The sequence below is a fragment of the Nomascus leucogenys genome, chromosome 14 (genome assembly GCF_006542625.1).
Source record: "Nomascus leucogenys isolate Asia chromosome 14, Asia_NLE_v1, whole genome shotgun sequence".
Taxonomy (NCBI): domain Eukaryota; kingdom Metazoa; phylum Chordata; class Mammalia; order Primates; family Hylobatidae; genus Nomascus; species Nomascus leucogenys.
In genome coordinates, this window is record NC_044394.1 from 33,774,954 (window position 1) to 33,787,745 (window position 12,792).

The window sequence follows — 12,792 nt, forward strand, 5'->3', positions numbered from 1 at the left end:
GCCTATCCTAGGAGGCATTGTGTAACTCTCTACTTGAATAGCTCTGGTGAAAACTCACTGCCTTTGAGGCAAAAGTCCAATAGTTGGACAATTCCAGTTTTCATAAGTCTTTTTGTCATTAAGCCAAGATGTCCTTTCTTCACTCACAGCCATTGGTCCTTTGGAGTGATATAAAACAAGTCTGCCTCCACACCCTTCACAGTATCTGCTCTGTCTCTAATTTGCTTTTCTGGGCTTCTGTTCCCTCTGAAGTGGAGGAGTCTAGTGGAACAGGCTTTGAAGTCAGGCAGATGTAAGTTTGAATCTAAGTTCCATTGTGCAACCATAGCAGTTCACCAACCTTGGCTGAACCCTAGTTTATATATGAGGCTTATAAGAGAAAACATGTGCAAGCCCACCAGTCCAGCACCTGGCTTAGAGTGGGCACACAACATCTTTCTCAGTTCCCTCAGCAATCCCAGATTCTTCCCTATCTTAGAATCTTAGAAAATCGTGGGCAGGGGCAAGGGAGGGGATTAAGAGAACCCTTAATCCAATTCCCTTGCTTTATAGATGAAGAAACCGAGGACTGGGGAGGTTGACATGGCTTAATCCAGACAAGGCACCCTTCTCTGGTTGTCTCCGCTAACCCTACTTGGCCAAGGAGCCCCTCAAAGTGTGGAGCCAAGATCTTACCATCACCCAAACTTCACCAGGCAGAGGCTGGGCTGTCGTCTGTTGACAGTCATAGCCCAAGTGCCCATAACAGTGCCAGACACACAGTACATGCTCAGTCAGTATTTTTAAATAAGTGAATGAAGGCAATTTTCATTTATTTATTCATTTTAATAAAAAGTCTAAGGCAGCTGGGACTGCGGGGGGAAATTCATTCAATAACAGTGGCTGATGCCAGTACAAGTACATCATTTCTAATCTCAGTGGGATTTTTGACATTTTGAGTCCTTTTATTTGTCTTTATTCTGACCCTCTGTCATTTTTCTAATAATGATTCTTATGCTTTGCTGTTTTCCTCAAGCCTTCAACCTACACCTCACACCCATCGCTGTCAGAAAAGAACCTCACCTCCTACTTCACCAAAAATTCAGAGAGTAGAGGACACCAGTTCAAGTTCCAATGTACTCCTAAAAGATGCATATATGTCCTTCCCACTAGTCTCTGAGATTCAAGTATCCCTCCCATGTAAGGCCAACCTCTCCATTTTAGTCTGACTTTATCCCATTGTCTCCAGTTTCCTCCAGGTCTTTGTTTCTGTCTTGTATTTTTCTCTACCTTTCCCCAGGCTCCTTCCCCACAGTCTACAAACATAAACTAATCTCTCCTGCCCCTTGTCCCAAAAAAAGCAATGACAGTGAATCTCTTGATCTTGTCTTCCTATAGATGGGACCCTAGTTCTCTACTAGTTTCTCACTCATTTGTCTTTAAAGACTGGCCATCTCCATATCCTTACTTCTCATTCATTCCTTAACCCACTGCTATCTGGCCCTCCTCCCCACCCTTCACCTGCTTGCTCACCAAGGTCTCACCCAGGGATGACCCAGAGGAAAAATCCAGGAGCACTCTATGGCCCTTAGTCCACTAGATGCAGGGATTTCATTGGATCCAGACTTATCCTTCCTTGAAACTCTTTCCTCCACTGGCTCTCATTCTGCTTCCATCTCACTGGCCTCAGCCAGCCCTTCCCACACTAGTGTTGGTTTTGTATTTGGCTCACTTCCCTCCTCACTTCTGACACTCTCTCTGAACAACTTTGCCCACATCAGTACGCTGAGGACTTCCAAATTATGCCTCTAGCCTAGACTTATATGCCAGTTGCCTCTTGGAGACCTTTATTTTCCACATTTCAAATTTATTATTTCCAGAGCTGAACTTCACAGAAGGGAAGCAGTATATAATGTGGCAGTTAGGAGCCCAAGTTCTAGAATTAAAACACTTGACTTCAAGCCCCAGGTCTGCCACTCCCCCACTGTGTAACCTTGAGGAAATTGTTTCATCTTTCAGGGCCTCAATTTCCTTTTGTGGAAAATCGGAACTATTAGTTTGATATGAACTATCAGGATTGCTACTATAGGTACCAATCTCATAAAGTTGTTCAAGTATAATGAGATCATATGTGCAAATCACTATGATCTCACACATGGTAAGAACTCAGTAAGGTTGGCCATTATTATATTATTATAATCATTATGATTGTTATTATAATTTAGGACATGGTGTCCCGCTGCCCCAGTGCTGGGGAAGTAGTCTCAGGCAGCACGGGGTCATGGACAGAAAACTGAGATCTGTTTTAGGGACCAATGTTCAATTCACCAGGTATTGCCTGAGCGCCTATCAAATATTAAACACCACGCCAAGGGCTTCCAAAGATGCATCAGGCACATGGTAATAAATGCAGACTTTATCCTGGAGACAGTAGGAATCATTGGAAATTTTATAGCAGATAAGTGACAGGTTCTAATTTTTGTTTTAGGAAAATAATTCTGGGAGCAGTGTGAAGAGTGAATTGGAGCAAAGAACCTTCCTAGGCAAGACACCAGCTAGGAAATTGTAGTGGTCAGACGATTGAGGCCAGGATCCTAAGCTAAGATATGGGAGGTGAGGCAGGTTTGAGAAACACTTGGGGAACTGGAACTACAAGGTTCAGAGCCCGATCAGGTGTGGGAGGTTATTGCATTGTGAAGAAATAGATTGATGCTATCATGGAAGAACAAGTTGGACACACAGAACGGCATTGCATTGCTGAATCCACTGCAGTCTGATGGTCCATCCTGCAGACTGAGAAACAAGTTCTTCCTCAGGTGAGGGTGCTTCTGTCTCCAGAGTGTGACTCTTACATTGAGAATGCTCGTGAGCACTGCCGTATAAAAACCATGCCAATTTATTCATTAATAATGAGAAGTGTAACTACCAAATGGAATAGATATTATGACCAGTCAGCACATTCTCTCCTTATAGGATAATCTCCTTGGGAAGCCAAGGAGAAATTAAAAGTTGATGGTGATCTCACTTTCAGATCAAAGGGAGTTTGTTATATAATGTTAATAGCTGATGGCATCAAGCTGCAACTCATCATTAGAGAATACACCAGGTTACCGTGGAAACATGATCAAATTTTGCCTATCGGGATCCCCTTTTATAGACACCATACAGATTGGTCCCCTTGTTGGGACATACTTCAAACAGAACACAGGGCAACAATGAAGTTTATCATTCTTACTCGTAATCCACACTCACTGAGCAATGGTATCAGGTCAGAAGCAGCCTCAGGAAGACCCAGAGTGTCTTCTCTTTGACCCACACTTCAAGTCCACTGCTGGCTAATCAACACCCACAGCACCAGCCTTGGAGGCCCCCTGTGGGTTATGGGTCTTCAGCTCTGGCAGCCATGATAGAAAGGGAAGGACAGGGAGGGAGCCTGAAAGGAATGGCATGCACAGTCTTATTGTCTGTCCTAATAGAGCTTCTTTTCCTTTCCAGCCCACAGTTGAGAATGTCCTTTATTGTCTTCTCCACCCGAGGAACAACATTAATGAAACTGACAGAAGACAGGTAAGGATACTTCTTATCTCTGTTGTTAAAAAGTCCATCACTTCCTGAGTAGCCCTGAGATTTGTGCTCTGGTGCCAGCCTTGACCTGTTAATCACTTTAATCTAATGGTTCCTTCTTTTACCCTAAGTTTTTAACCTTACATATGGGCACATGGATCCTGCTGCTAGTTTACTCTTCAGTTACTTTTGAAAGAATTTCCTGATATTGGTGAAATTTTATAAATGATGAAATTACATTAAGATAAATCTCACATTTGATTGTTGACTCCATCTGCTAACTTGGAGCGAAATGTTGGCAAGCCATATTATTGGGGGACTATATTTTCTTTTATTTAAATTAGACTTATTTTGGATTAAGGTTTCAGAGATACAGGTGCACTATGAGACAGGTAAGAGTTTGAAATATTTACTATTCATAATTACCCAGGAAGGGAGTAGAAAGGGAGGGCTTATGGTACCACGAAATAAAAGGAAATTTAAACAGTGTAAAAGAATGTTGTTGACACAAAGAAGTAGTTAAACTAGGTAGACCTAGCTTAACAAAAGTATTTTAGGTTTTGCCACATTTTACTTACAGATGAAAACTAGCAATAACAGAGTCACGTCATTTATTCATAGTTAGGATGGTATACTAGAGAGTGGAAAGGATAATCTTCCCCCATTTATGAAATTGTACACTTTTTAAATAGTGAGATGGTCCACATGAGAGAAGCACCATGGGGAACACATGTGGGATTATTGGGAGACTCATATATGGACGTGCTGGAAAAAGAAAAGGAGGAAGGGCCAGTACAGGGAGGGCAGGAAGACTTTATTCTCTAACGTTCTTATAGAAATGAATATAGGACTAACAAGACAGAGTAAAATTTTCTGGCTGAAGTCAGCAAACTTGAGTTAGTCCCTGTTTTTTTCCCATGACTTTGTTAGGATCTGTAACAGAAAGAGTGCTCTGTACCATGTAGGTGTTTTCAAATCCTGTTACTCCTTCAACCTGATCTACTATATGCATGCATTTCATTTGAGATGCACAAAAACCCCATTCAAAAAAACAGGAGTTTCTGATCCCTTATTAACAGAAGGAGAAACTGAGGCCATATCACCTTCCCAAGAATAGCAAACAGAACCCAGACCAAACCCAGGCTCCACATTCTTTCCAGTTTGCCTTGCTGCCTTCTGTTCAACAGAGAATCATAAAATCCAAGACACTTGTGTGACTTGCCTTCAATACTGGCCAAGGATTTTAAGAAGCTCTGAGGAGGTGTCCTTAGCCATCTCAAGACTCCTCATCTTGCTCAGTCTTTAGATGATGTCATCCCTTATGCAGAGATGTTTTTTGTTCCACAATGGGGAGCTAAACACCCCTCTCACCTGTTCTTCACATCCTCCTACAACCTGAGGCTTCCTAGTGCAGCTTCATGCTGTCCATGCCCCATGAATAAGAGTTTGGCCAAAAGACCAGGTTCACATATCACTTGCAGGTGCTTTGTGTGCTAATGCTCACAGCTTCTGGGAAGTTGACAGGGTCAGAGGGGTCAGGGATTTATAAACACTATCAGAATGCCAAGTCTTCCAGACCCATTGTGGTTTGTTATGCTTGTTGGAATTAGTCATCCTCTGAATCTACTTGGAATCTAATTTTTGTGTACCTTAACGTCACTACTGCTAGTTTCCTGTTCTGAAGAGAAAACAGAGAGTAGAGTCCCTGGTTTGCTGGAAGCAGCATTTTGTATGGGTCAAATGCGCATCAAACAACAGCCAAAAATGCCTTCCTGAAGGCTGTGTGGATTTCATGTGGTGACTGCTTGGCCTAGGTCAGCTGGCAAAGCACAGCATGGTTTATGGACACACCCCCAACCTCATCAGCCTATGAAAGAAACGTGGGCAAGATCTCTCTGAAACTCTTTCTCAGGAGACTGGCTAAAAGAATCAGGCTTCAGATCTTCCAAGCTATTACTGCTTCTGAAATATATGACTTGCAGTGTTTTAGTTGGGCACAGGAATTTGTATTTTTCTATCTCACTTGATCGTCACACTATCCCTATAAAACAGTAAAGGGTCCATTAAGATACCTGTATAATACTTGAGAGACCTTATAGAATTAAGAAAAACTTGTTCAAAAGCAAGACATGAATTGGCAAAGACTTTCATTTCAGCAAAAGGTTTTGGGTAAATCAAAAGAAATAATATCAAAGATATACGGTTGATCCTTGAACAACATTTTGAACTGAATGGGTCCAATTATACACAGGTATTTTTCAACCAAATGCAGATCAAAAATACAGTATTCGCAGGATGCAAAATCCACATATATGGAGGGCTGACTTCTAGTATATGCAGGTTCTGCAGGGCTGTCTCCAGGACTTGAGTGCATGGATTTGGTATACTCAGGGATCATGAACCAATCCTCTGCCTATACCAAGGAATGACTGTATTCGCATTCAGTTCTTGGGATCAAATACACGTAGGGTAAAGCTATGAGAAGATGAAAAAATAGAATGGAAAATAAATATGTGTTAAGATATGGTAAAGAAACTCCAATTAGAATAATAATGCCTACGATTTGTGTCTTTTATCTGCAAAGCACTTTATATATCATTTTTTATTTATCCTCATATAACCATTGTTACCCTATTTTCTAATGGGAAGGAACTGTGCGGTCATTTGAATCATTGTTATATATGGAATGTCGTTTTTCTCTGTTTTCACAGTTTCTTCGTTTTCAGTTCTTAGCAGTTTGATTATTTGTGTGGGCATGGTTTTCTTTCAGGGTACCCTATTTTGACTTTGCAGAGCTTCTTGAATCTATAAACTTGTCTGTCACCGTATTTGGGGAGCTTGCAGCTACTTGAGTTGGGGGGGGGAGATTCTGGACCTCATGGTAGTGTGGGTCATTTCTCTAGGTTTAAATTTGCCTCCCCAGTCCACCAGTTTTGTTTACTTTCCAGTCTACTTGGTTGCTTTTTCTGTTGTAATCAGCAGGCAATATAGGCAGTAGCAAGTATACTCTATCTTGGCTGCTGTTACTTCAGTTTTACAAATAAGGCCACTGAGGTTCAAAAAGTTTAGGTAACCTGCCGAGGTCAGATAGCTAGTAATCTGCCAAACTAGTATTCTGATTCTGGATTCTAAATTTGGTCCAACTCCTGTACTTTGTACTGTATCACGTTGCTCTTCCAAGATTTCCTGGCTTCATCAGTTTAAATAGTTGATAGATTGTAACAAAGTTTGCAGGTCACTTCATTAGTATAATAGAGTAATACAATGTCAATTTAAGTACTGTTAGAATAAAATGATGTTAACTACTGCATATGAGTCCCTGGAAACTCCAAGGAGAGTCTTGTTCTTACATTAATTGAAATACTTCAAATGTGTCATCATTTAGAAATAAGACCATGTGAAGGAAGTTCAACTATCCATTTAAAAAAAACAGATGCTCAATTTAATCAAATGCAATTTTGCCTTTTGTTAACATGGTGATATTTTTCTTTTACCTACTAGTACAGTGAATGTCATAAAAAGCATTTTTAAATATTGGCTCATTCTAGTATTTCTGTATACATTTGGTTATGATGTATTCTTTTAATGTATATCTGAATCCTGTATTTTTAATATTATTCAGAAATTTAGCACTCCTATTTATAATTGTAATTGGGCTGCCATTGTCCTTTTTATTACTACCTTTCTTTATAGTATTTTTGATTCTTTTTTATTTAAATTAGTACTTCTTCTAGAATTTATGATGATGTAAGGTACAAGGTCAACGTCCAGTGTTTCTTTCCCCGATTGATTAGCCAGTTCTTCCCACACCATTGTGTAATAATCTTTTACTAACAACTTGAACAATTAAACTCTTTGCTAGGCTTGGGTTTATTACTGGGTTTTCTATTCTGTTCTGTTTTTCTGTCTGTTTCTATACTTGGATCACATTGTTTTAATTAGTTTTAACATCTGGAGGACCAATCTGTCCTCATTTCTAATCTTGGGTGAAAATCTCCTTGGTCTTTACTAGATTTTTCCAACCACATACATTTTAAATAATTTTTTATGTTCCCAGATATCCCTGGGATTTTCACTTGAACTGGTGAAAAATACAGATTAACTCAGCAGCAATGGCACTGCATTTTTTTCTATACGTATTTTCTTATTTAGGGATATACCACGTCTCATTTACGTCCCTCAGTACGGTTTTGTTTTTTTCTTCAAATTAGTCTAATTGTCAACATTTTTTTCCTAGGCATCTTAAGTTGCCTCCATTGTGAAAAAAATGCTTTGCTGTGGTATTCTCCAAACTGTCATTCTTCACTCTTGACTGGTGAACCTATAGTTTGTGATCCATGGGCTTCTATTGAATTCCATAAAATAATTTACAAAAATGTGCATGTCAGTGGGTTTTCTGTAGAAAAGACCATGCATGCAGCCCCCATCCCCATCCCCTGCCAAAAAAAAAAGAGCTTCAGAAATATTAGTTTTGGGGAAAACAATAGGTTTCTAACAGGTTTTTTGTAGATTTCTTTTATTTTTATTATTTTTATTTTTTTAAGAGGGAGTCTTGCTCTGTCACTCAGGTTGGAGTGCAGTGGTGCAAACTCAGCTCACTGCAACCTCTATCTCCCAAGTTCAAGCAATTCTCCTGCCTCAGCCTCCCTAGTAGCTGGGATTACAGGTGCACGCCGCCATGCCAGGCTAATTTTTGCATTTTAGTAGAGACAGGGTTTCACCATGTTGGTCAGCCTGTTCTCGAACTCCTGACCTCAAATAATCCACCCACCTCGGCCTTCCAAAGTGCTGGGATTACAGGTGTGAGCCACCACATCTGCCTTCTTATCCCACCACTTTAATGAAACATTTTATTAGTTCTAATAGTTTTCCAGTTAATTTTTAAGTGGTTTTCCAATAAGGTGATTGCAGTATCTGTGATTAATTCTGTCCTCTTTTCTAATATTTATAGCTAGTAAATCTTCCTGTGTATCTTCTTACATTCTAAAATTTTCAGACTTTAATTCCCAACTGGGTTTTACAATTATGCATTTTATTGGATGCTAACTTCATACATTTTATCTACTTTGTTAAGGAAGGATTCTTCAAATGCGAGATTATTAAAAAATTTTTATCTGAAATAATTGTTATATTAAATACCTTTTTGCCATATCAAAATAGTTATATCTTTCTTCTATTTCCTTTGACCTCTCTGTAAAAATTTTAAATCAAAAGCTCTCCTAATGGGCCTGGCCCAATGGCTCACACCTGTAATCTCAGCACTTTGGGAAGCTGAGGTGGGAGGATCGCTTGAGCCCAGGAGTTCAAGGCCAGCCCGAACAACATAGGGAGACCCCGTCTCTACAAAAAAAAAAATTAAAAATTAGCCAAGCATGTTGTCACACCCCTGTGGTCCCAGCTACTCAGGAGGCTGAGGTGACAGGATCGATTGAGGCATGGGAGGTAAAGGCTGCAGTGAGCTGTAATCATGCCAATACACTCCAGCCTGGGCAACAGAGTGTGCTGTATCAAAAATAAATAAATAAATAAAAGATTTTCTAATGAAAAACTAACCTTACAGTCCTAGAATAAACTTTATCATGGTTTGCTATGTTTTTATTGTGTTTCTGGATTTGATTTAAGCTGAAAGATATTACTTATCAATATTTAATATTGAGAGTATTCTGGGGCTTTATTTCATAAAATCTCTGTCAGTTTGGGAGTAAAAGGTTTACATGAGCTTGGAAAAATGAGTAGGCAATCTTGCTGTAAGCTGCAGAATTGCTTAACTAATATAGAGAGCAAACGTTTGTTCAAAGTTTGATATAACTCAGAGGAAAACCATCAAAGCCTAAATTATTATTGAAGAAGCTCTTTGCAGTTACCTCAGCTTTTTGTGTTATTGTTTTTATCATGTTTTCTAACTTGAGAAACGGTAGAAATTACCAATATGTTGACATTTTAAATTTATCACATATCTTTTTAATTTTCAAAAGCTCTTCTGTATCTTTGGTTATATCCCTTTCCTCCAATTGTATAAAGCTATTTTCTTTTCTCTTATTTGCCCCATTCAAATTACCTAATGGTTTGTGTCTTAAATGTATTCATCAGTTGTTTTATATATTTTTAGATTTTATGATTATTTTATCTTATTACTATTATTAATTCCTTCCTTCTGCTTCTTATATTGCAAGCTTTTCCTGGCTTCTCAAAGTAAAAGATAATTGCCCAGCATGGTGCTCACACCTATAATCCTAGGACTTTGGGAGGCTGAGGCAGGCTCATCACTTGAGGCCAGCATTTTGAGACCAGCCTGGCCAACATGGTGAAACCCTGTCTCTAGTAAAAATATAAAAGTTAGCTGGGCATGTTGGTGCACACCTGTAATCCCACCTACTTGGGAGGTGAGAATTTCTTGAACCTGGGAGGTGGAGGTTGCAGTGAGCCGAGATCGCACCACTGCACTCCAGCCTGGGGCAACAGAGCAAGACTCTGTCTCAAAAAAAAAAAAAAAGAAGATTATTCACTATACTTTATTTCTTTCTAAATAATAAAAGCTTTAATAGTATAAATTATACTTTAAATCTGATATGGTTGTTGAATTTTATACATTTTGACATGTCCTGTTCCTATTATTGTTAATTTTTTAATAGTTATATTTACTATTTTTGATTTAAGATGATTTAGGAAAAGTGTTTCACAATTTTCACATTTTTGTTTACCCTTTCCTCAATTTCTAGAGTATTGCAGTTTTTAAAAATTTGATTTATATAATTTCTATTTTTAGTTTATTAATTCTTGTTGGTGGACTACTACATGATCAAATTTTATTTAGTATCCATGGATGTTAGAAAATATGTATACTTTGATGATTAAAATTTTGTTATAAGAAACATTAATTCGGGGAGGTGGAGCCAAGATGGCCAAATAGGAACAGCTCCAGTCTACAGATCCCAGCGTGAGCAACGCAGAAGACGGGTGATTTCTGCATTTCCATCTGAGGTACCAGGTTCATCTCACTAGGGAGTGCCAAACAGTGGGCGCAGGACAGTGGGTGCAGCGCACCGTGCGTGAGCCAAAGCAGGGCGAGGCATTGCCTCACTTGGGAAGCGCAAGGGGTCAGGGAGTTCCCTTTCCTAGTCAAAGAAAGGGGTGACAGACGGCACCTGGAAAATCAGGTCACTCCCACCCTAATAATGCACTTTTCCAACGGGCTTAAAAAACGGCACACCAGGAGATTATATCCCGCATCCCTCTTGGAGGGTCCTACAGCCACGGAGTCTCGCTGATTGCTAGCACAGCAGTCTGAGATTAAACTGCAAGGTGGCAGTGAGGCTGGGGGAGGGGTGCCCGCCATTGCCCAGGCTTGATTAGGTAAACAAAGCAGCCAGGAAGCTCGAATTGGGTGGAGCCCACCACAGCTCAAGGAGGCCTGCCTGCCTCTGTAGGCTCCACCTCTGGAGGCAGGGCACAGACAAACAAAAAGACAGCAGTGACCTCTGCAGACTTAAATGTCCCTGTCTGACAGCTTTGAAGAGAGTAGTGTTTCTCCCAGCACACAGCTGGAGATCTGAGAACAGGCAGACTGCCTCCTCAAGTGGGTCCCTCACCCCCGAGCAGCCTAACTGGGAGGCACCCCCCAGTAGGGGCAGACTAACACCTTACATGGCCGGGTACTCCTCTGAGACAAAACTTCCAGAGGAATGATCAGGCAGCAGCATTCACAGTTCATGAAAATCTGCTGTTCTGCATCCACTGCTGCTGACACCCAGGCAAAAAGGGTCTGGAGTGGACCTCTAGCAAACTCCAACAGACCTGAAGCTGAGGGTCCTGTCTGTTAGAAGGCAAACTAACAAACAGAAAGGACATCCACACCCAAAACCCATCTGTACATCACCATCATCAAAGACCAAAAGTAGATAAAACCACAAAGATGGGGAAAAAACAGAGCAGAAAAACTGGAAACTCTAAAAAGCAGAGTGCCTCTCCTCCTCCAAAGGAACGCAGTTCCTCACCAGCAACGGAACAAAGCTGGATGGAGAATGACTTTGACGAGTTGACAGAAGAAGGCTTCAGACGATCAAACTACTCTGAGCTACAGGAGGAAATTCAAGCCAAAGGCAAAGAAGTTAAAAACTTTGAAAAAGAATTAGACGAATGTATAACTAGAATAACCAATACAGAGAAGTGCTTAAAGGAGCTGATGGAGCTGAAAGCCAAGGCTCGAGAACTATGTGAAGAATGCAGAAGCCTCAGGAGCCGATGCGATCAACTCGAAGAAAGGGTTTCAGTGATAGAAGATGAAATGAATGAAATGAAGTGAGAAGGGAAGTCTAGAGAAAAAAGAATAAAAAGAAATGAACAAAGCCTCCGAGAAATATGGGACTATGTGAAAAGACCAAATCTACGTCTGATTGGTGTACCTGAAAGTGATGGGGAGAATGGAACCAAGTTGGAAAACACTCTGCAGGATATTATCCAGGAGAACTTCCCCAATCTAGCAAGGCAGGCCAACATTCAGATTCAGGAAATACAGAGAACGCCACAAAGATACTCCTCGAGAAGAGCAACTCCAAGACACATAATTGTCAGATTCACCAAAGTTGAAATGAATGAAAAAATGTTAAGAGCAGCCAGAGAGAAAGGTCGGGTTACCCACAAAGGGAAGCCCATCAGACTAACAGTGGATCTCTCGGCAGAAACTCTACAAGCCAGAAGAGAGTGTGGGCCAATATTCAACATTCTTAAAGAAAAGAATTTTCAACCCAGAATTTCATATCCAGCCAAACTAAGCTTCATAAGTGAAGGAGAAATAAAATACTTTACAGACAAGCAAAGGCTGAGAGATTTTGTCACCACCAGGCCTGCCCTAAAAGAGCTCCTGAAGGAAGCACTAAACATGGAAAGGAACAACCGGTACCAGCCACTGCAAAATCATGCCAAATTGTAAAGACCAACAAGGCTAGGAAGAAACTGCATCAACTAACAAGCAAAATAACCAGCTAACATCATAATGACAGGATCAAATTCACACATAACAATATTAACGTTAAATGTAAATGGGCTAAATGCTCCAATTAAAAGACACAGACTGGCAAACTGGATAAGGAGTCAGGACCAATCAGTGTGCTGTATTCAGGAAACCCATCGCACATGCAGAGACACACATAGGCTCAAAATAAAAGGATGAAGGAAGATCTACCAAGCAAATGGAAAACAAAAAAAGGCAGAGGTTGCAATCCTAGTCTCTGATAAAACAGACTTTAAACC

The 12,792-nt window shown here is 40.3% G+C and overlaps 1 protein-coding gene across 3 annotated transcripts in view; it reads left to right on the plus strand.

Moving 5' to 3' along the window:
* Window positions 1-12,792, plus strand: part of ANTXR1 (ANTXR cell adhesion molecule 1) — a 244,427-nt gene that overhangs the window by 28,033 nt on the left and 203,602 nt on the right. For all 3 annotated transcript variants that reach the window (XM_012501213.2, XM_003262494.3, XM_030827130.1), the window contains exon 3: window positions 3,475-3,546. In XM_012501213.2, coding sequence (XP_012356667.1) covers window positions 3,475-3,546 — 72 coding nt within the window. The remainder of the gene's footprint in view (window positions 1-3,474; window positions 3,547-12,792) is intronic.